Source organism: Stegostoma tigrinum, chromosome 6, assembly GCF_030684315.1.
Source record: "Stegostoma tigrinum isolate sSteTig4 chromosome 6, sSteTig4.hap1, whole genome shotgun sequence".
In the NCBI taxonomy this organism is placed as follows: domain Eukaryota; kingdom Metazoa; phylum Chordata; class Chondrichthyes; order Orectolobiformes; family Stegostomatidae; genus Stegostoma; species Stegostoma tigrinum.
Genome location: NC_081359.1, coordinates 44530018 through 44555020, shown reverse-complemented (window position 1 = coordinate 44555020; position 25003 = coordinate 44530018). Strand labels below are relative to the sequence as shown.

General features: G+C 44.0%; 1 protein-coding gene across 3 annotated transcripts in view; it reads left to right on the top strand.

Annotated features, from left to right (window-relative positions):
• Nucleotides 1-25003, top strand: part of LOC125453633 (claudin-10-like) — a 193080-nt gene that overhangs the window by 111345 nt on the left and 56732 nt on the right. For 2 of the 3 annotated variants that reach the window (XM_059646523.1, XM_059646524.1), the window contains exon 3: nucleotides 20951-21093. In XM_059646523.1, coding sequence (XP_059502506.1) covers nucleotides 20951-21093 — 143 coding nt within the window. Of the gene's footprint in view, nucleotides 1-17482; nucleotides 17703-20950; nucleotides 21094-25003 lie in introns of those variants that run through there. The other variant, XM_048533438.2, reaches the window with a different exon arrangement.

Below are 25003 nucleotides of genomic sequence, written 5' to 3'. Positions count from 1 at the left end.
TGCAGTGGGTGTTTAGGATACTTCAGCACTTGTTCTGTTCCACAACACAGTTGCTGACCTTCCTTCAACAGGGCACAAGCAATATCAGGGAGGGGTAGCACCTCTCCTGGGCAAGGTTGCTCTACTCTAAAGAGCTGCTTGTTCTGTCTTCACTTCCTCACCTTCACCCATCTGTGGTTGCAAGTACCTGTGGTAACACGCTGGCAAACCACATCAACAGGTGTACCAAATTAACTTAGGGTGCTGAGACACTGTATCCTTGACATCTTAGGGATTTTTCTATCATGAACATCTGAATGATAGCTGGAACGTAGAACCACTAACTAGGAAATGTTTGAAGAAAGTAGCTAGATGCTTTCAAAAGGAAACAAAAGTGTGGGCGAAAGTGAAAGAAGGAACATGTTGAAAGGCTGAAATTAGTTAGAAAGTTTTGGAGAAGGCTTGGGTCGAGCTGGCACAGACTAGTTGGAGCAAATCGCCTGTGCGAGTGTTGGAAATTCCATGTAAAATCTAATAAAATTCCTCTGGGTGTGTTAAGGTCAGAATTGTGCAGTGATTTCACAAAATCTGTGAATGCAATGTTAGGTATGTGTAACTTTATGGAAAACAAAACAAACAATGAGGTCAGTAATGAATGATCACCAAGAGTGCCATTTGGTCAGGTTAGTACAATTCACTCAATCTCAGTGACTACTTATTTTCTGGTAAAACATTATTTCATGTGGACCAGGGAATGTAAGATTGAAAGAAGATGGGATCCAATCAAATAAACAATTGGCTTCACTTACATATCTACACCTGTATCCATTTGCCTTACAGCAGAACAAACCTGGAAACGTTGAAAGTTACAGGACAGAGGCAGCAATTTGGTTCAGGAACTGGAGAGGAATGTTATTTGTCACTATTTAATAATTTTCTTTAAAAGGTGGTAGTCACATTGGAGCAAAATATAAAATCAAATTAAAAACTGAAAGGGACTAAAAAATTTACAATCCAGGTACATTAGACACTGTTTGCCTTGCAAAATCACCCACTAGAAATCAAAGCATTCAAAGGAAGTTTTGTCATTTTGAAAAAAAGTGATTTATGGTTTTATTCCCTGAAGTGAAACAATTTGCAAGTCTTCCAGGTCAGCCTTATTAATCAATGCACATTTCACGTGAGAGTAACAAATGAACAATACCATCACATTTTACATTCAGAAATTTTTGACAACATGAGATTCTTCCATGGAAATAGCCAAATAAAGGTAAAACAAGGAAATGGATTTCATAAACCTGCACTTTGCAGTTATTGTGAACAGCAAATGTTATTAAGTTATTATTTGAGTGAAAGAAAATCTTCCTGTGAACTGGAGTTGATTGCCATCTTTCCCTTAATATGGTGTTTTTGTTTAAACATACGAGTTTTGATCAAATTGTTCTAGTGATGCACTTTTGCTTTTGGCTGACCTCTTCTCTTGCACCACTGAGTCTTTGTTTGAGACGGAAGGAATAGCATTGCTCCTTATCAGATCCTGAAAGAAACAAAATGTGTTGAAGTTCAAGTATTTGTCCTCATTTTCCAGTAGTGAACCTATTTTGCAACCTCTAAACCATTCACGCATAGAACGTTTCAATTTTTACTTTTCTAATTTACCCAAGAATAAAGAGCAGTTAGTTAAGATCATAAAATGGTTACAGTACAGGAGGAGGCTATTCAGGCTATTTGAGCTGGCTCTTTGCAAAAGCAATGTAGTACCACACCTCCACTTTCTCTCTATAGAACTGCAAACTTTTCATTCAGATAATGATCCATCTTGAGTATCATCATAGAATCCGCACACTGCAGAAGCCATTCAACCCATGGACAGTACCCCAACCTTCTCAAGAGCTTCCTATGAACCCACATTTACCATTGTTAAGTCACCTAGCCTGCACAACCTTAAATACTACAGGGCAATTTAAGCACTCAAATTGCATATCATTGGACTGTGGGTGAAAATTGGTATATCCAAACAAAACCTACACAGCTACCAGGAGAACATGGAAACTTCACACAAACATTCACCCAAGTCTGGAACTGAACCCAGGTCCCTGGTACTGAGAGACAGCGGTGCTAGCCACTGAGATATCATGCCACCTCATGTTTAACACCACCGCACCTCCAGGCAATGCATTCCAGATTCAATAGTCTCCCTGCATAAACGTTTTCCTTATGACAGTTACTTTTTCTGCCAGCTTTTACTTCAGACATCATACTCCAAGAGGACATTAGAAACCATGGACTTCACTGGATGGGTCCACACTAATGGGCAAAGTATCAATACCATATGGAGCTGGAGAAACACAGCAGGCCAGGCAGCAGGGGAGTAGGAGAGTCAATTTTTGGGCCAACACCCTTAAATCCTGATGAAAGATCTAGGCCCAAAACATTGATTCTCTTACTCCTGATGCTGTCTGACCCGCTGTGTTCTGCCAGCTCTACACTATGAACTGACTCCAGCAATTGCAGTTCTTGCTATCTGTGGGCAAAGTATCACAGTGGTTTGTCATTACCCTCCGCAGTTTGGCTGAGCCGGACATTCTCCTCCTCTGACCACCTGCCAGACATTTTGGAAGTATTTACAACATGCTCATTCAATGAGCATTTTGAAGGAAACATTCCTACTCGTCCAGAGGGCCCACCACGGCCACTCAGAAGACCTAGGGATAGAATATCCTGCAGGAAATGCTCCTTCAATCTGAGGCTGTATCTCCCAATATTTTATTAATAGGTTCACCACTGAGCCAATAAACAGCAAATGTGGGAGAGAAACAGTCTCTCGTTGGAGAAGGCCCACCTATGCAGTTTTGAGCAGCTTCATTTGGGCTGAAGCCTGTGTACTGGGAGCAGCAACATGATGCACAGAACAGATGTCCAAGAGATGCATGTGGAAAAAGAGGTTGAGTCAAAGGGAAGACAATGCTCTCCTTCCGTACAGGTGTTGCCTTTGCCAGTCAAGATGGTGGATTGGGGATCCAGTCCCACAAACTCTTTGTCCACAAACATATTTGACATTGAACAGCTTGTCACCACCCTGATTAGTTCACCATACATTATGGAGTGGGAAAGTAAGAGATTGTGAGGGAGAGGAGTGTAAGGGATGGAGTGTTTGAGGTAGATGTGGAATGAGTGGGAGGGATGGGGGGGAAGGTAAATGAAAGGTTGGAGTAGGAAGTTGGAGTAATAGAGAAGGGAAGAAAGAGGAAACGGAGAGGGGCTGGAAAGGGACAGAGAGTGGAAAGGAGGGCAGTGTGTGAGTGAGTGAGATGGAGTACAATTGCAGGGAAAGGATAGGGGATGAGATGCTCTTCAGAGGGTCAGTGTGGACTTGTTGGGCTGAATGGCCTGTTTACATACTGTATGGATTCTATAATTTTATAGCACCCCTCTACTCTTTTCCTTGAATCAAGATCAGTCATCTGCTTTCCTGATAGCAGATATTCCCTTTTGGTTCCCTGATAGCAGATATTCATTCTCCCAGGCTGACCTTTATCCATTCCTTATTATGTCAGACTGTTTGTTTTGTTTTCTGTTTGGGCTCTTTTGCTACCTTTTCTTTACTCCACCCCAAATCTCACCACCCACCACCACCACACCACCCCCCCTCCACCCCACCCATCTTCTGCATAAATACTAACCGTTCCCTGGATACTATCAGTTCTGCAGAAATGTTAACTGATTTTTCTCCACAAGCACTGGCAGATCTGCTGAGTTATTCCAGTAATTTGTTTTTGTTTGATTTTCAACATCTGCAGTTCTTTCAGTTTTTCAAACAGTCATCTGCCTTGATAGTAATGGAGTAAAGAATATGTCAGGCAATGCACTTTTAAATTTTATAGGGAAGCAGCTGTGGTGCTTGCTGATGCAACAGTATCAGGCAGGAACTGAAGAATTTAGATTGGAGGCAGATGTTTGAGGCCAAATTGAGGGCATGTGGGAGGCTTTCAAATATAAGTTGATAGGAACTCAGATCCTGTAAGGATGAAGGATGGACTAGCAAGTTGAAGGAACCTTGGATAACAAGAGATATTGTGAGTCTTGTCAAAAACTAAGAAGGAAACATTTGACAAGGCTAGGAGGCTGGAATACAAACGGTCGAAAGGAACTTAAGCAAGGAATCAGGACAGTTAAAAATGGGTCATGAAAAGTCAATGGCTAACAGGATTAAAGAAAATACCAAGGCTTTTTATACATTTATAAAAGAACAGGAGGGTAGGCAAGGAAAGGGTTGACTCACTCAAGGACAGGGCAGGGAATTGATGTGTGGAGCCAGAGGAAATGGGTGAGGTATTAAATGAGTACTTTGCATCAATATTCACCAAAGAGAAAGACTTGGTGGATCAGGAGTCTGGGAGAAGGGTGTGTAGATAGCTTAAGTCGAGTTGAGATCAAAAGGGAGGGCATATTGGGGTTCTTGAAAAACATGAAGGTAGACATATCCCCAGGATGTGATGGGAAATACTCTAGAATACAGAAGCAAGGGAGGAATTTGCTGGGGCTTTGAGGAAAATCTTTGTATCCTCACTGGCTACAAGGAAAGTCCCATAGGATTGGCAAATAGCCGATGTTGTTCCTTTAAGAAGGGTGGCAGGGGTAATCCAGCTAATTACAGGCCAGTGAGCCTAATGTCAGTGTTGGGGAAATTGGAAAGGATTCTTTGCGACAGGATTTACTCCTGCTTTGGAAATAAGTGGGTGCATTAGCGGGAAACAACATGGTTTTGTAAAGGGGAGGTCATGTCTCACTAACTTGACTGAGAGTTGAGGAAGTGACAAAGATGATCAATGAGGATAGGGCAGTAGATGTTGTCTACATGGACTTCAGTAAGACCTTTGATAAGGTCCCTCATGGCAGACTGATACAGAAGGTAAATTCGCACAGAGTCATACGTGAGTTAACAGAGTTAACGTTTCGGGTCCGGTGACCCTTCCTCAGAACTGATGATGGCTGGGAAAAGATTGGTTATATGCAGAAAATAGGGAGGTGGGTGGGATAGGGAGTAAACAGTAGGATACAGCCCAAAGAGAGAGAAAGAAAGTTGGACAGACAAAGGAGTTGCTAACGATCAGGCTGGGAGGCTGAGTAGTTGTTAATGGGGGCTGTTAGTGACTAACAACAGAGGGCATGTCATGGCAGACCATGTGGTAACAAGGCCTGTTGTGTGGAGTGGAGGCTGGGACATTGGAGAGTTTAGACCCCAAAATTATTGAACTCAACATTGATTCTGGAGGGCTGAAAGGTCCTCAAGCAGAAAATGAGGTGTTGTTCCTCCAGCTCGCGTTGGGCTTCACTGGAACACTGCAGCAAGCTGGAGACAGAGATGTTGGCCAGGGAGCAGGGTGGTGCATTGAAGTGGCAGGCAACAGGTAGTTCAGGGTCTTTTTTGCGAGCAGAACATAGATGTTCTGCTAAGTGGTCGCCAAGTCTACGCTTCATTTCCTAATGTAGAGGAGACCACATTGTGAGCAGTGAATGCAGTAGACTAGATTCTTGGAAGTGCAGGTGAGTGTTGCTTCACCTGAAAGGTATGTTTGGGCCCTTGGATACTGAAGAAGGATGGGCATGCGTTGCACCTTCACCAGTTACAGGGGAAGGTGCTGCAGGACTGTGGGGAGATGTTGGCATTAAAGGAAGTTTGGACCAGGGTGTCCTGGAGGGAATGGTCCCTGCGGAAGGCAGACAAGGGAAGGGATGGGAATATGTGGTGGTATCTTGCTGGAGGTGGCGGAAATGGCACCTGATGATCTTCTGGATGTGGATGCTGGGGGGTGGTAGGTGATAATAAGGGGAACCCTATTGTTGTTGTGGGAGGGAAGAGAAGGGGCGAGGGCAGAAGTGTGGGAGATGGGTCGAACCCAATTGAGGGCCCTGTCAATAACGGAGCTGGGGAGTCGTTCATTGGGGAAGAATGTGGACATTTCAGAGGCTCCCTTGTTGAAGTTGGCCTCATCTGAGCGTATGTGACAGAGACGGAGGAACTGAGAGAATGGGATCAGAGATAATGAGAACTGCAGATGCTGGAGCATCCAAGATAACAAAGTGTGGGGCTGAATGAACACAGCAGTCCGAGCAGCATCTCAGGAGCACAAAAGCTGACGTTTCGGGCCTAGACCCTTCATGGACTGCTGTGTTCATCCAGCCCCACATTTTGTTATCTGAGAGAATGGGGTGGCATCTTTACAGGAAGTGGGGTGTGAGGATGTACAGTCCAGGTGGGTGCGGAAGTCAGTGAGTTTGTAATGGATATTAGTGGCCAGTCTATTCCCAGAAATGGGAGCAGAAATGTCAAGGAAGGAAGGGGAGGAGTCAGAGATAGACTTGGTGAAAGTGAGGGCAGAGTGGATATTGACGGCTAAATTGATGAAGTTTTCCAATTCTACACGAGAGGAAAGCAGCACCGATGATATCAAAAATGTATTGGAGAAAAAGTTGTGGATGGGGGCCGGAATAGGACTGAAACAAGGAATGTTCCATGTACTCCACAAAGAGACAGGCATAACTAGGTCCCATGTGAGTACCCATGGCAACCCGTCTTACCTGAAGAAAATGAGAGGAGTTGAAAGTGATGAGGACTGTCAAAGGATACAGCAGGATATACATCAGTGACTTGAGCAGAGAGATGGCAGATGGAGGTTAATCTGGAAAAATATGATGTAATGCATTTTGGAAGGTCTAATCAAGCTGGAAAATATATAATAAATGGCAGAACTCTTAAGAGTACTGATGGGTAGAGGGAGAGATAATGGAAACTGCAGATGCTGGAGATTCCAAGATAATAAAATGTGAGGCTGGACGAACACAGCAGGCCAAGCAGCATCTCAGGAGCACAAAAGCTGACGTTTCGGGCCGAGACCCTTCATCAGAGAGGGGGATGGGGGGAGGGAACTGGAATAAATAGGGAGAGAGGGGGAGGCGGACCGAAGATGGAGAGTAAAGAAGATAGGTGGAGAGAGTGTAGGTGGGGAGGTAGGGAGGGGATAGGTCAGTCCAGGGAAGACGGACAGGTCAAGGAGGTGGGATGAGGTTAGTAGGTAGCGGGGGGTGCGGCTTGGGGTGGGAGGAAGGGATGGGTGAGAGGAAGAACCGGTTAGGGAGGCAGAGACAGGTTGGACTGGTTTTGGGATGCAGTGGGTGGGGGGGAAGAGCTGGGCTGGTTGTGTGGTGCAGTGGGGGGAGGGGACGAACTGGGCTGGTTGAGGGATGCAGTAGGGGAAGGGGAGATTTTGAAACTGGTGAAGTCCACATTGATACCATATGGCTGCAGGGTTCCCAGGCGGAATATGAGTTGCTGTTCCTGCAACCTTCGGGGGGCATCATTGTGGCAGTGCAGGAGGCCCATGATGGACATGTCATCAAGAGAATGGGAGGGGGAGTGGAAATGGTTTGCGACTGGGAGGTGCAGTTGTTTTTTGCGAACTGAGCGGAGGTGTTCTGCAAAGTGGTCCCCAAGCCTCCGCTTGGTTTCCCCAATGTAGAGGAAGTCGCACCGGGTACAGTGGATGCAGTATACCACATTGGCAGATGTGCAGGTGAACCTCTGCTTAATGTGGAATGTCATCTTGGGGCCTGGGATGGGGGTGAGGGAGGAGGTGTGGGGACAAGTGTAGCATTTCCTGCGGTTGCAGGGGAAGGTGCCGGGTGTGGTGGGGTTGGAGGGCAGTGTGGAGCGAACAAGGGAGTCACGGAGAGAGTGGTCTCTCCGGAAAGCAGACAGGGGAGGGGATGGAAAAATGTCTTGGGTGGTGGAGTCGGATTGTAAATGGCGGAAGTGTCGGAGGATAATGCGTTGTATCCGGAGGTTGGTAGGGTGGTGTGTGAGAACGAGGGGGATCCTCTTGGGGCGGTTGTGGCGGGGGCGGGGTGTGAGGGATGTGTCGCGGGAAATGCGGGAGACGTGGTCAAGGGCGTTCTCGATCACCGTGGGGGGAAAGTTGCGGTCCTTAAAGAACTTGGACATCTGGGATGTGCGGGAGTGGAATGTCTTGTCGTGGGAGCAGATGCGGCGGAGGCGGAGGAATTGGGAATAGGGGATGGAATTTTTGCAGGAGGGTGGGTGGGAGGAGGTGTATTCTAGGTAGCTGTGGGAGTCGGTGGGCTTGAAATGGACATCAGTTACAAGCTGGTTGCCTGAGATGGAGACTGAGAGGTCCAGGAAGGTGAGGGATGTGCTGGAGATGGCCCAGGTGAACTGAAGGTTGGGGTGGAAGGTGTTGGTGAAGTGGATGAACTGTTCGAGCTCCTCTGGGGAGCAAGAGGCGGCGCCGATACAGTCATCAATGTACCGGAGGAAGAGGTGGGGTTTGGGGCCTGTGTAGGTGCGGAAGAGGGACTGTTCCACGTAACCTACAAAGAGGCAGGCATAGCTGGGGCCCATGCGGGTGCCCATGGCCACCCCCTTAGTCTGTAGGAAGTGGGAGGAGTCAAAAGAGAAGTTGTTGAGTGTGAGGACGAGTTCAGCTAGGCGGATGAGAGTGTCGGTGGAGGGGGACTGGTCGGGCCTGCGGGACAGGAAGAAGCGGAGGGCCTTGAGGCCATCTCCATGCGGAATGCAGGTGTACAGGGACTGGACGTCCATGGTGAATATGAGGTGTTGGGGGCCAGGGAATTGGAAGTCCTGGAGGAGGTGGAGGGCGTGGGTGGTGTCACGGACGTAGGTGGGGAGTTCCTGGACCAAAGGGGAGAAAATGGAGTCCAGATAGGTGGAGACTCCCGCATTTCCCGCCACACATCCCTCACACCCTGACCCCGCCACAACCGCCCCAAGAGGATCCCCCTCGTTCTCACACACCACCCTACCAACCTCCGGATACAACGCATTATCCTCCGACACTTCCGCCATTTACAATCCGACCCCACCACCCAAGACATTTTTCCATCCCCTCCCCTGTCTGCTTTCCGGAGAGACCACTCTCTCCGTGACTCCCTTGTTCGCTCCACACTGCCCTCCAACCCCACCACACCCGGCACCTTCCCCTGCAACCGCAGGAAATGCTACACTTGTCCCCACACCTCCTCCCTCACCCCCATCCCAGGCCCCAAGATGACATTCCACATCAAGCAGAGGTTCACCTGCACATCTGCCAATGTGGTATACTGCATCCACTGTACCCGGTGCGACTTCCTCTACATTGGGGAAACCAAGCGGAGGCTTGGGGACCGCTTTGCAGAACACCTCTGCTCAGTTCGCAAAAAACAACTGCACCTCCCAGTCGCAAACCATTTCCACTCCCCCTCCCATTCTCTTGATGACATGTCCATCATGGGCCTCCTGCACTGCCACAATGATGCCCCCCGAAGGTTGCAGGAACAGCAACTCATATTCTGCCTGGGAACCCTGCAGCCATATGGTATCAATGTGGACTTCACCAGTTTCAAAATCTCCCCTTCCCCTACTGCATCCCTCAACCAGCCCAGTTCGTCCCCTCCCCCCACTGCACCACACAACCAGCCCAGCTCTTCCCCCCCACCCACTGCATCCCAAAACCAGTCCAACCTGTCTCTGCCTCCCTAACCGGTTCTTCCTCTCACCCATCCCTTCCTCCCACCCCAAGCCGCACCCCCCGCTACCTACTAACCTCATCCCACCTCCTTGACCTGTCCGTCTTCCCTGGACTGACCTATCCCCTCCCTACCTCCCCACCTACACTCTCTCCACCTATCTTCTTTACTCTCCATCTTCGGTCCGCCTCCCCCTCTCTCCCTATTTATTCCAGTTCCCTCCCCCCATCCCCCTCTCTGATGAAGGGTCTCGGCCCGAAACGTCAGCTTTTGTGCTCCTGAGATGCTGCTTGGCCTGCTGTGTTCGTCCAGCCTCACATTTTATTATGATGGGTAGAGGGATCTGGGTGTACAGGCACACAGGTCAACACAAATGGAGAAGGTAGTCAACAAGGCATAAGGCATGCTTGCCTTCATCAGTTAGGGTATTGAGTTTAAAAATTAGCAGGTAACACTGCAGCTTCATAGAACCTTAGTTAGGCTGCATTTGGAATATTGTGTTCAATTCTGGTTGCCACGCTACTAAAAGGATATGGTGGCTTTGGAAAGAGTACAGAAAAGATTCACCAGGATGTTGCCTGGAATGGAGGGCATTAGCTATGAGGAGAGGTTGGAGAAACTTGGGTTGTTCTCACTGGAACGGAGGTTGAGGACGACCTGATAGAGATCTCCAAGATTATGAAGGCCATGGACAGAGTGGACAGTCAGAAGCTTTTTCCCCAGGGAGGAAGAATCAGTTATGAGGGGACACTGTTTAAAGTTGATGTAAGAGGCAATTTTTTTTTAACAGAGGGTGGTGAGTGCCTGGAACTCACTGCCAAGGGAGGTAGTGGAAGCAGATATGACAGTGACTTTTAAAGGGCACCTTGACAAATACATGACTATGATGTGAATAGAGGAAGTATAGTTCCCTGAAGTATAGGGGGTTTTAGTTGCGACAGGCAGCGTGTTGATGCAGGCTTGGGAGTCCAAAAGGCCTGTTCCTGCACTGTAATTGTCTTAGTTCTAAAACAGTTGGAATAAATATGTCATTCTTGAGCCGGCAGGCAGTGGGGTATGGCAAAGACAGGTGCTTGAGCAATATCTGTACATAATGATTTGGTTTTGGGATCTGTATGTAATATTTCCAAATTTGGAGATGATACAGAGCTCAGTGGGAATGTGCTCTCTGAGGGTGATGTAAAATGTTTTTGGGAGGCTTAGTGATTGGGCAAGAACATGGCAGATGGGATTCAGTGGGGAAAATTAAGAGGTTATCCACTTTGGTTGGAAGAACAGAACTTCTTAAAATAAAGAAGCAGGAAGTAGATGCAGGAGTATGGTATTCAACCCTTCAAGCCTGCACCACCACTCAATCATGGCTGATCATGCTATCTTAGTATTCCATTCCCATTCTCTCCCAGCGCCCCTTGATCCCTTCAGTCACAAGGGTGACATTCAACTTCCTCTTTAATATATCAAATGAACTGACAGATGTTAAGTCAATACTTTGCTTCAGTTTTCGTGGTGGAGGACAATAGTACCATTCCAATTGGAGCAAGCAAGTCAGAGGCAATAGAAAGGATAGAACTTAGAACAATCATTGATAAGGGAAAGGTACACAAACTATTAGGACTGAGGGTAGACAAACTGCCCAGGCCGAAATCCTAGCGTATTAAAGGAAGTGGCGAAAGAGATAGTGTATCCATTGGTTATAATATTCCAAAATTCCCTGGACAAGGGAAAGGTTCCAGTGGATTGGAAAAATGCTAATGTAATGTCCTTATTCAAAAAGGGAGGGAGGCAGGCAACGTGTGGGAAGTTACAGACTAGTTATTTTAATATCTATTGTCGGCAAAGTGTTAGAATCAATTATCAAGGAAGCAATATCAGAACATTTGGAATGTTAAACTGCTTTCCAGAGTCAACATGGTTTTATGAAGGGCAGATCATGTTTGACTAATTTGTTTGAGTTCTTCAAAGATGTAACAAGCGAAGTGGATAATGAGAATCCTTTGGATGGAATATATCTGGACCTTTTGGAAGGCATTTGACAATGTGCCACAGAAAAGGTTAATTCATAAGGTTGAATCAAATGGGATTAGCAGTAATTTATTAGTTTGGATAGGTGACTGGCTGATGAACAGGAGACAGAGGGTCGGGATAAATAGGATCTTTCCTAGAAGGCAAGTGGGGTGCCATTGAGTTTGGTCCTTGGACCCCACTATTCACAACCCACATTAACAAATTTGATAGAAAGATAGAAGGTTCTATAATCAAATTTGTGGACGACAGAAATAAACAGGACAGTAAATTGCAATGAGAATATAAAAACTTTACAAATGGATATAGATAGGCTTGGAGAGTAGGCTAAAATGTGGCAGATGGAGTTAAATGTGAATAAGTGCAAGGTCACGAAAAAAGTGGAGAAAGATTTTGGGGTGCTCCAGTGCAGAGGATGCTGGGTGACCTCTTTCATGAGGAACAGAAAACTAGCATGCAGGTACAGCAGATAAAGAAAATGAATGGAATGTTGGCTTCTATAGCTAAAGGAATAGAATATAAAGGTGAGGAAGCATGACTACAACTATTAAGGCATTGGTGAGACCATGCTTTGAGAATTGTGCACAGTTTTGGTCTCCTTATTTGAGGGAAGATGTAATGGCAGAGGAGGTTCATTAGATTGATCCTGAAGATGAGGAATTTGAAGACAGATTGAACAGTTTAGGCCTGTACTCGGAATTAAGAAGAATTAGGAGAGATCAAATGGAAGTATTCAAGTAGGTAAAAGGTATAGGTAAAATAGATGTGGAGCAGATGTTTCCTCTTGTGGGGCATTCTATGTCAAAGGATCATAGTCTTAGGATATGGGGTAGAAAATTTATAACAGAGTTAAGGAGAAACTGTTTCTCCCAAAGGGTTGAGAATGCATGGAATTCGCTACCCCAAAGTGCAATGGATGCTGGGACAGTGAGTACATTTAAGGAAGAGGTACAGATTTCTAAATGGTAACAGGTTGAAAGCAGGAAATTGGGGCACAAGAGCATATCAGCCATGATTGAATGGTGAAGCAGACTTCAATGGGCCAAATAGTGTAATTCTATCCATACATCTTGTGAATTTATGAACTGGACACAGAGAGAATTCCATTGGTTCACAACTGAGTGAAGAAATTCTTCCTCATCTCCGTCCTGAATGACTTACCCCTTATTCTTCGATTGTGACCCCTGGTTCTGGACTTCCAACGTCAGGAACATTCTTCCTACATCTAGTCTGCCCAGTCGCATCAGGATTTTATATGTTTCTGAGATCCACCCCCATCTTTCTAAATTCCAGCAAATGCAATCCCAGTTGATCCAGTCTCTCATCATATATCAGTCCTGCCATCCTAGGAATCAGTCTGGTGAACCGTCATTGGACTCCGTCAATAGCAACAATGTCCTTCCTCAGACCAGAAGACCAAACTGCTCACAATGGTCTAGGCGTGGCCTCACAAAGACCCTGTATAACTGCAACAAGACATCCTTACTCCTATACTCAAATCCTTTTGCTATGAAGGCCAGTATGTCATTAGCATTCCTCACTGCCTGCTGCACTTGTCTGCAAACCTCCAGTAATTGTTCCACCATGACAGCCAGGTCTCATTTCACCGCACCCTTTCCGAAGGCAACCACCGTTCAAATGATGTTTTTGTGGACAAAGTGGATAACCTAGTTTTTCCACATTATATTGCATTATCCAAATATTTGCCTGCTCAGCCTGTCTGTCCATTCCCCTGCAGCCTCTTAGCATCCTCCTCACAGCACACAGCCACCCCACTTCATGTCACCTGCCAATTTGGGGAGATACTCATTCAATTCCTTTGTCTAAATTGTTAACGTCATTGTGAATACCTGGGGTCCCAGCACTGAACCCTCTGCCACCCCACTCACTGCCTACTAATCTGAAAAGGACTGGTTTATTCCAACTCCACTTCCTGTCTGCCAACTAGTTCTCTATCCATGTAAATACATTACCTCCAAAACCATGAGTTTTAATTTTCCTCATTATTGTCTCATGTGGAACCTTGTCAAAAGCCTTTGAAAGTACAGATACATAACATCTACTGATTCACTCTTGTCCACTCTATTGATCACATCATCACAAAATTCCGGTAGATTTGTAAGGTTTGATTTCCCTTTAGTCAATCCATACTGACTAGGGCTGATCCTTTCTAAATGCTCATTTATCACATTCTTAATAATTCATTATAACATTTTCCCACCACAGATGTCAGGTTAACCAGCCTATAATTCTCCATTTTCTTTCCTTCCTTTTTAAAGATTGGGATTACATTAGCTATCCTCTAATCCATTGGAATTCTTCCAGAGTCTACAGAATGCTGGTCCCACCTTCCCCAGAACCGGTTCCAAAGTCCCAGGAATTTGAATCATTCATTTTTGCGCCATCCTTCAAGCCATGTATTCACCTTTGCAATCCTGCTATTCCTACTCTGACTGGCATGTGGCACTGGTGGCAAAACTGCAATAAATAACTCATTCTTGATTGGCCAAAGCCCATCCATCATCTATAAGTTTCAAATCATGTGTTTGATCCACTTGCCTGGATGTCTTCAGCTTCAACAAAATTCAATAAGCTTGACACCTTCCAGGACAAACAATTTCAAAAAATCAGCTGCCTCCGCCAGTAGTGCATGCAATGTAACCTGTATGCCTCTGTCTCAGTCTTTTTGATCTGTACATCATTGCTTACTATGATCTGCCTGTGCTGCTCATAAACAAAGTTTTTCACTGTGCTTCAGTATATGTGACAAAAAGTAATTCAATCAATCAATCACACACACTCTGGAGCTGCAACATGAATTAGCTACAAGGTGCTCTGCAGAAATTCACCAAAAATCCTCAGACTTCACCGTCCAACTCTCAACCACTTCTATCTCAAAGGACAAAGTCAAGAGATGTGCAGGTTAGGTGGACTGGCCATGCTAAATTGGCTGCAGTGTCCAGGGGTATGTAAGTTAAGTAGATTAGATTTGGGAAATGCAGGGTTACAGGGAAAGGGTAGGGGAATGGGTCTGGGTGGGATGCTCTTCAGAAGGGCAGTGTAGACTTGTTGGGCTGAATGACCTGTTTCCACATTGAAGGCAGCATGGTAGCTCAGTTGTGAGCACTGCTGTCTCACAGTGCCACGGACAGGAGATTAATGCCAGCCTCGGGCGACTGTCTGTGTGGAGTTTTCTCGCTCAACCTGTCTCTGCATGGGTTTCCTCAGGTGCTCCGGTTTCCTCCCACTGTCCAAAGATTAGGGTTAGGTGGATTGGCTGTGCTAAATTGCCCATAGTGTCTAGAATTGGAAATGCAAGGATAAGGTAGGGGCTGGGTCTGAATGGGATACTCTTCAGAGGGCCAATGTGGACTTGATGGGCCAAATGGCCTGCTTCCACATTGTAGGGATTCTATGGCACAATTCAGATCATATAAACACCAAGCAGAGTAGAACAAATCGCTTCATCAGAGGCCGCACTCATGATGTTGCCTTGCATGGTGACCAAACATCTGTATGATATCCAGCCAGCTCGGTGAACAAGCCAACAGCCTCATCCACAACCCGAGCTACAAATCTTAATTTCTGTTTTTGTCCAAGAATGAAATCGGATTTGATAGATTATAAATTTTATCTTTACAGTTGGTTTTTGTGGTGATTAGTCACTTATCATATTCAAACAAAGCTGGAAACATTCTTTAACCAAAAGATATAAGTCTATTACACAAAGGGGAAAGTAGTCAGAGCTATTTATATAATATTCTATAAATAGCTTAACACAAAAAGAAAAACAAAGTTTCAACCTGTTTACCAGCAATATCCTTTGTCAGGTACTCAGCCTCAAAGAAATACCACTCTTCTGTTAACTCTTTGATTTCTTACATAACGGACTCTTAAAAACTAGAAGAACTGTGGGTACTGTAAATCAGGAACAAAAACAAGGCACAAATCAGGACTGTGATGGAATACACCCCACTTGCTTGAATCAGTGCAGCTCCAACAACACTCAATGGCCTTGACACTATCCAAAATAAAGCAGTCCATTTAGTTGGCACCACATTGACAAACTTATGCTCACCCCACCCCTGACACTCCATAGCAAGGTGTACCATCTACAAGCTGCACTCTATTAACTTGGCAAGATTCCTTTGACAGCACCTTCCAAACCCATGACCACTTTCATTTGGAAGGACAGGGACAGCAAGTACATGGGAACACTAACAGTTGCAAGTTCCTCTTCAAGCCACTCACCATCCAGGCTTCAAAAACATTTGCCATTTCTTCAATGTCAATCCCTCCCCAATAGATTTACCTACAGCACAAAGACTATAGCATTCAAGAAGGCAACTCAATGCCACCTTCTCAAGGGCACCTGGGGACAGGTAGCAGGAACCACATCCCATAAATGAATTTAAAACAAGAACAGTCAGATGCACACATGCATATACACAAACTCAGATGCTCACATACAATTGCACATACTCAAACCTCACACACACACGTACACAGATTCAAGCAAATGCACATGGTCAAAAATGCACGTACAGATATACAACTACACATTCGCACACATAGAACAAATATGCATGCACGTCAGACACGTGCAGATGCACACACACACTCTCTCTCTCACGCACGCACGCAATGTAATACAGACACATTTCCTTTCAAATATGTTGGACTGAGTTTTCCAAGGAATATTACGCAGTGTTGGCTTCCACTCGCCTCACATTTTCCTCCAAGTTGACGTTGCTCTACACTTCTTGCTGAATCTCCCAGACCTGCTGAGATTTGCCAGCAATTTCTGTTGCTGCTTTAGATTTCGAGCATCTGCAGTTCTTTTTGTTTCATATTATTGTAATTTTCATGTTTGGGTGTCAATGAATGTGAATCGGTGAATAGGTGAATAGATGAGTAAATGAATGAGTGAATCGGTAGGAAAGAATAGTTAGGTGGGTGAGCTAAGTGGTTAGGAATATATAGTGGATGGGGAGTTTCGTGGGTAGGGCGGTAGGTGGATGTGATAAGTTGAAGTCACTATAGTCCTATCAGACCATTGAGCTACATTCTTATTAGAAAATGAGAGAGAGAGAGAGGTGATTGGTGCTAACTTAACCTAGGGATCATCACACTTTGGCTGAGAGGGGAGATTGAGAAGGCAAGGCTTTCGTCTTAACTTCAATTGGTGTGGGAATTGAACCCACACTGTTGGTATAACGCTGTATTATAACTATTATAAACCATCATCCAGCCATCAAAGTGTTTAAAGCTGAGAACACATTGCAAGATGGGATGCAAGTTATTTCAACTGAAGGTATGAGAGCCCTCTCATTCTACTAAACTCTGGTGAAAATAGTCTTTCCGGATTCAGTCTCTAACCACCGCGCCCCCCGCCCCACGCCCCATAGTCATGTCATCCCTTCTCATTTTTCTCAACTCCAATGGCTTCAGACCTAACTTGTGCAAATTGCTTTTATAAACCCCTGCTACTTCTGTGCAATCCATTCATTATCCAATATACTTCCCGAAGTAGAAGGTTTTAGCAACTTGTTTTGTTACATTTGCTACATTTTAAGTAAATGCAACTTGCATTTGATGTTTTGCCGTAGGCGATCAAACCTATTAGACTGATACGGTTTCCTCAGATATAAACCTTACAGGAAGAGCATTAGCGGATGTTTAGGGTAGCGGTCAGAGTATAATTCTCCTGTGACGCAAGGGAACCAGCCCCAGTACAAGTTTCTGCAAAAGATTCTTTTCAGTTTAGTACCTGAGATACTGCGGATGCGGTGCACCTTCCCTTGAGAGAGAACAGTTTAGACCAGATTCTTTTTCTTTTGCAAACCCGTTTGGAACGCGAATAAATGACTCGCTAATTTAGAATCAAACAATTTACAATCGCAGACATTGGTTTCACTACTGGCAGAAGTTCCTGAGGATGGCGAGTATGACACTGGAAATCGCTGCCTTCATATTGTCCGTGTCTGGTTTTATTTTGGTGTCTTCAACGTTGCCCACAGACTACTGGAAGGTCTCCTCCATCGACGGTACAGTTATCACCACGGCCACTTTCTGGGCCAATCTTTGGAAAACTTGTGTGACAGATTCCACTGGGGTGTCCAACTGCAAAGATTTTCCCTCCATGCTGGCCCTCGATGGTTGGTGATTTTAACAAACAATCAGTCTGATGAACATTTTCTTTGTCCTGGTGTTAGCTGTCTACCTGCTGCAGGTGCGCTGTGTCGGGAATATTCCTGTCTGAGACTGTCTGATTTTATTCCCCATTCAGCTCCGCTTCCCGCTGTCTGTGAGCTGTGGGTTCGCGGAATAGAATTATTTGTCACGTCTCAGAATCATAGAATTATACAGTATGGAAAGAGGGCGTTCGGGCCTTCGAGTTCACACCGACCCACTTTAAGGGCATCCCTTAGCATGGCTAATCCACCTAGTCTGCACATCTCTGAACACAATGGGGCAATTTAGCAAGGCCAAACGACCTAACCTGCAACAACTTTGGACTTAATTTTGGGCATTTGGAAAGGAAGAGATTTTAGTTGGCATTTCATTGCTAGTCTAATTGAATAATTTTTGAAAACAGTAAATGGTAAAATGGCAGTCTGTAAGAATTCCGAGGCTGATGCTGAGTGATTTCAGAGAAACAGTGACAAGTTGGTCAAATAGACACCTAGAAATGCAGAATTTCAGTACAGAGAAATGTGAGATAATACATCTTGGTATAAGAAACACAGGAGACATGGTCTCAGTAGTCCAACATCGAGAGGTGTACAGGAGCAGAGGGACCTCAGCACTCACATACATGATTCGATGAAGGTGGCCAGGCAAGTTGAAACATTTATTAAGAAGCCTTATAGGATCCTTATATTTGTACATAGAGGCATAGAGTATGAAAGGAAGAAAATGATGCTACATCTCTACAAATCATTGGTCAGACTACATTTGGAGTATTTTATACAGTTCTGGGTACTTTATTTAAGGAAGGATGTTACAGCCCTGGATAGAGTTCAAAGGTGATTTACAAGAATGATACCATGAAGGAAGGATTTTAGATTCAAGGAAAGATTAGAGAGGATTATTATCAGAGTCTTATTCTCCTTGAAGTAGAGTTGATTTCAGAGGTGACCTTACTGACGTAGTTCAAAATTAGGTACAGTTTTGACAATGTAAAGAATGATATTCTGTTTCCACTATTTGATTTGTCAGCAACTAGGGCTTACAATTTCAAGATTGTCAGCAAAAGAGCTAATGAGGAGAAAGTTTGTCACCCAGAGGCTTGTTAGGATCTGGAATGCACTACCTGGGAGAGTGGCGGAGGCAGATTCCATGGCAGTTTTATAAAGAGAGCTGGATATATATTTGAAAGAGAAGTAGTTACAGGGCTACAGAGATAGGACTGGAAAGTGTGATGAGCTGGGTAGCTGTTTCAGGAGCCAGTCCAGACACAATGAGTCAAATGGCCTCCTGCAATACTGTAAAATTCTATGATTCTAAAAAGATCAAAATTTAGGTTTATTAACATCCTAAAGGATAGACTGTGTTTTTCTCAAATGCTGATGAACTTGTTGTAAATGTGCAGGAATATGCAGATTACAATCTCGCCAACTGCTTCAGTATTTACCCCTGTTTGTTTAAATTTCAGTATTATTGGAAGAGACTCTTGGCATTACACTCCATGTCTTTCTCATTCAAAACAAATCATTACTTTTCTTGTATCTCTGTTCCACCCAATGTTCTATATTTGCGATCTTTCCAGTCAACTATTTTTCTCAGTTTTCAAGCAGAAAGCTGACTTCTATCACCCTTGCTCTGCTTTCTCAATGATTTTCAGAGCTCCTTGTTTTAGTTTCCATATTATTTTAGTCAGAATATTAGCATTTCCACTTTCAGCATATTTCACAATCCTACATGTGTTTCATAGATCTTTTTGATGCAATTTTCCTGTCCAACCTCTTTGTTTGACCATTGAGAATTAGCCAAAATTAAAACACGCAAACACTTAGCTCACTCATGGCCTGAGAAAATTTGAAAATAAAGCTAAAGCAAAAACTGCTGAGAGTTGGTTTGGCACCCTCTTACCAGAGGTACCTCTACTCTGGACTTTGATCTGTAGTTTTCTAACATGTCATCACATTAATGCTAGTCTGCATCTCTGGGAGATCTTTATCATTCAATACTGCTAAGATCTATTCACCTGCTCACTCCCCATGGGCTGGAAACCTTTATGTTTGGCTGAAAGTATCTTGTTAGTGTTATCCTACCCACTTGTTCAGTTCCATTACTCTTGTGCCAGCTTAAAAGAGATCCCAAGAGTCATGAGGTTTCCCTGTCAGTCTAGCTCCTTGTCCAAACATGAGTTATCTTTCAAAACAGACCAAGCTTTGTTGCCCCAAAGCAAACAGTTTCCAAATGGACAACTACATTGTTCCAGTTTGCCTATTGCAATAGTGACAGGGCAATAACCTCACCATCTGCTGTAGTAATCAATACATTTGCTAGTGTTGTACTATCTCAGTAATGGTCAGATTTCAGCTAACCCCACCCAGATCATTCATCGTCCCCTGGATCCAGCAGTTCACACTGAAAATACAAGTAACTGAATTATTTTTTTCAAAAATTGTTCTAAAACCATAAACAAATTGAGGCAAGTTCATTTGCTGTAGCAAATGATGAAATAGAAAGATTACTTCTCCATGATGTGGCCAGTGAAATTGTAAAGATGTCCTTAACACAATTATGACCTAACCAAATATCGAAAGTCAAATTGCCTTTAGATTAGATCATGCTGGAATTGGCAGAACTAATAAAGTTGCATTGCGCTTTTACTTATGTATAATGCAAGTGTTTTTACAAAATATTTGGTTATGTGACTACACCAAGGAAATGTGGATAGAAACTTTCACAGCCACGCAGAATATGTTGACCGTGAGAGGTGGAAGTCACAGCATTTGTTACAGTTAGAAGTAGGTGGGCCTAGAACACTATCCTAAGGCACTCCTATGGAGTTGTCCTGGAGCTGAGATGACTGACTTCAAACAAGCATATTCTTTTGACTCCAACCAGAGAAAGATTGTTGCATGATTCCAATTTTGCTACAGCTCCTTGATGCCACGCAAGCAAATGCAGCCTTGATGTCAAGAGCAGTCACTCTCACCTCACCTTTAAAATTCAGTTCTTTTGCTTATGTTAGACCAAGGCCAGGAGTTCAGGAACTGAGTAGCCTGGTACAACCCAAACTGAGTGTCTAAGCAGTTAATCCTTTGTTCTGATCTGAGGAAGGGTCACCTGACCCAAAATGTTAACTCTGACTTTTTCTTCACAGATGCTGCCAAATCTACTGAGCTTGCCCATTAACTTTGTTTCTGCTTCTTTGTACATGCTGCTTTGAAAGTGCTGTTGACAGTTCTTCCATCAGTTTACTGATGATTGAGGGTAAACACTTGAACACTCCCACCTGCAAGTTCTCTTCAATGCCACTCACCATCCTGACTTGGCAATATATTGCTATTCCGATTGGAGAAAAACTACAGAAAGGTACAACACAAAGGCACTTGGGGGATCTTGTGCACAAAACACAGAAAGCTAGTGCACAAATTCAACATGTAATAAGGGAGGCTAATGGAGTTAAAACCCTTATTTCAAAGGGGTTGGAGTGTAACAGGAGTTGTGAAGCCTTACTGCAACTGTACAAGGTGCTGACAAAATCACATCTGGAGCACTGTGAACAGTTTTGGTCCCCATATTAAGGAAAGATATTTCTTTGGAGGCAGTTCAGGGAAGGTTCACTTGGATAGAGGGATTGCCATTTGAGCAACGGTTAAACTCTACTTATCGTAGTTCAGAAGAATGAGAGGTGATCTCCTTGAAACTCTCATGTCTATGGATATGCAGGCTAGGTGGATTAGCCGTGGGAAACGCCGGGTTATGGGAATAGGGTGGGTCTGAATGGGATGTTCTTCACAGGATTTGTGTGGACTCGATGGGCTGAATGGTCTGTTTTTTTTTAAGAATCCCTACAGTGTGGAAACAGGCCCTTCAGCCCAACAAGTTTACACTGAACCTCAGAGCATTCCACCCAGACCTATTCCCCAAACTCATCTAATCTACATATTCCTGAACACTATGGGCGACTTAGCATGGCCAGTCCACCCAGCCTGCACATCTTTGGACTGTGAGAGGAAACCGGAGCACCTGGAGGAAACACATATAGACATGGGGAGAACATGCAAACTCCACACAGATAGTTGCCCAAGGGGGAATTGAGCCCAGGCCCTTGGCGCTGTGAGCCAACGTGCCACCCCTGCACTAGGGATTCCATGAAAAATATTGAATTATTTCAGGGACTTGGTAGGGCATGTACTGAGAGTATGTTTCCCCTCATGGGAGAGTCTAAGATCAGTTTGCGTAGTCTTGGAGTAACGGAGTACAAATTTAAGACTGAGATGGGGAGGAATTTCTTCTTGTAGGGGGTTGCGAATCTTTGAAATTCCTTGCTGCAGAGATTTGTGGAGACAGAGTCCTTATGTATATATCTGACTGAGATAGATAGTTTCTTGATCAGTAGTGGTTATGGGGAAAGAGCAGGAAAGTGGATGTGGGGAATGCCAGATCAGCCATGGTCCTATTGAATTGTGCATCAGATTTCAGAGGCCAAAAGGCTTACTTACATTCCTATTTTTTCCAGTACTTATATTTCCTTCAGTATCTTGGAGTAAAAATCTTGTAACCCTCTCAAAAAAATATTGTGGTTTATAACAAATGGACTGCAGCAGTTCATAAGACCGTAAGACATAGGAGTGGAAGTAAGGCCATTTGGCCCATTGAGTCCACTCCACCATTTAATCATGGCTGATGGGCATTTCAACTCCACTTACCCGCACTCTCCCCATGGCCCTTAATTCCTTGCAAAATCAAGAATTTATCAATCTGGTACCCAGGTTCAAATGCTGCCATGGCAGATGGTGGAATTTGAATTCAATAAATATCTAGTATTAAGAATCTATTTACAACCATGAATCCATTGGAAAAATCTATGTGGCTTACTAGTGTCCTTTAGAGAAGGAAGCTGCCATCCTTACCTGGTCTGGCCTACAGACCCACAGCAATGTGGTTGACTCTGAACTGTCCTCTGGGCAATTAGGGATGGGCAATAAATGCTGCCTAGTCAGCAACGCCCTCATCCCTTGAATGAAAAAAAGGAAAAAAAACTATCAGGATTGACTCCCAGTATCAACATCTTGGGGGTTATCATTGACTTGGAACTGGACTGAACTAGTTAAATAAATACTGTGGACTCCCAAAGCCTGTCCACAATTGACAAAGTATGAGTCAGGATTGTGATGGAATATCCCCCACTTAACTGGGTGAGCAGACCCCTTTATTGGCATTATAATGACAACATTTCAAGGACAAAGAAAGACAAATTCATGAAGGCAGTTGACCACTGTCTTTTTCTAGGGCAGTTAGAGATGGCAAATTAATGTAGATTCAGCCAGCAATGCTATGAAAATATTGTTTTTAAAAAATTGGAGGCAATTGGCTGGGTTGCATTTTTCCTTATTTGTGTGGACAAGACATACCTGTGCAATTTTCCATATTATCGGGTCAATGCCAATGGTATAGTTCTACTGGAACAGCTTGACTTGGGATGCAGGTAGTTCTGCAGCACAAGTCTTCAGATCTACTGCAGGAGTGCTGTAGACTAATATTTTTTCACTGTTCAATGCCCTTAACTGTTCCATGTTATCAATTAGAGTGAATCAAATTGGCTCAAGACTGGCATCTATGATGCTGGGATTCTCAGGAGAAGATTAAAATTGAACATCCACTCAGCACATTTGGCAGAAGATTTTCACAATTACTTGTCTTGTCATTTGCACTGTTGTGCTGGGCCCCTACATTACTGAGGATGGGGATATTTTTGGATCTTCCCCCTGTTAATCACTCAGTTGCCCACTAGCATTCATAACTAGATGTGGCAGGATTACAGATCTGTTGTTTATGAGATCACTTAGTTCCATCCATGGTTTTGTGTGAGGGAAGTCGAGTCTTATAAACTTGATTGAATTTTTTGAGGAAGTAACCAAGAAGATTGATGAGGGCAGGATGGTAGACATTGTTTGCTTGGACGTAATAAAACCTTTGAAAAGCTTCCACATAGTACCATAATTAATAAAGTTAGATCACATGGGATTCAGGGTGAGCTTGCCAACTGATTACAAAATTCATTTAATGGGAAGAAACAAGAAATGATGGTGGAGAATTGCTTTTCTGACTAGAGGCCTGTGGCCAGTGCTGTTCCACAGGGATTGGTGCTCGGTCCACTTTTGTTTGTCATTTATATAAATGATTTGGATGAAAATATAGAAGGCATGGTTAATAAGGTTGTGGATGAAACCAAAATTGGTGATATAGTGGGCAGTGAAGAAGGGTATCTATATTACAAAAAAATCTTTATTAATTGGCTAAATGGGCTAGTGAGTGGTGTATGGAGTTTAATTTAGACAAATGCGAGGTTTTGTATTTTGGTAAAACAAACAAGGGCAGGACTTATACAATTAAATGAAGGGCCTTGGGCATTATTGCAGAGCAGAGAGACCTAGAGGTTCAGGTGCATAATTCTTTAAAGTTTGGATCACATAAAGATAGATGGTTAAGAAGGCATTTAGCACACTTGCCTTCATTGCTCAGACCTTTGAGTATAGGAATTGGGACTTTAAGTTGAGGTTGTATAAGATGCTGGTGAGGCCTCTTCCAGAGTGTTGTGTTCAGTTCTGATCACCCTGTTTTAAGAAGGATATTATTAAGCTGAAGACGTTTAAAAAGAGATTTACCAGGATGTTGCCAGAAATGGAGAGTTTGAGTTATAAGGAGAGTTTGTACAGACTGGGACTTCTTTTATGTGGACCGTAGGACATTTAAGGTGACTTTACAGACATTTATAAAATCATGAGGGGTATAGATAAGGTGACTGGTAGGTATCTTTTCCCTACGGTGGAGAATTTCAAGTCAAGGGGACCTATTTTTAAGGTGAGAAGAGAAAGATTTGAAAAAGACCTGTGGGGCAATTCTTTTGCACAGAGAATGGGTTCATGTGTGAAATGAACTTCCAGAGGACATGGTGGATGTGGGTACAGTTACAATGTTTAGAAGACACTTAGGTAAGTGCATGAATAAGAAGTATTTGGAGAAATATTTGGGCCAAGCGTAGGCAGATTCGGGATTATGGTCAGCATGGACTGGTTGGACCGACGGATCTGTTTCTGTTCTGTATGACTCTATGACACCATCCTTTCACAAGTTTCTTTCACTGCTTAGTAGTCTTGCATTGTAGCTTTACCAAGTTGACTCCTTATTTTTAAACATGCCTCTCAGAAGCTTTATCACAAATCTAAATTCCTGAGAGCTGCAGGATTTTTCTTATTTCATATTTGAAATTGTTAAG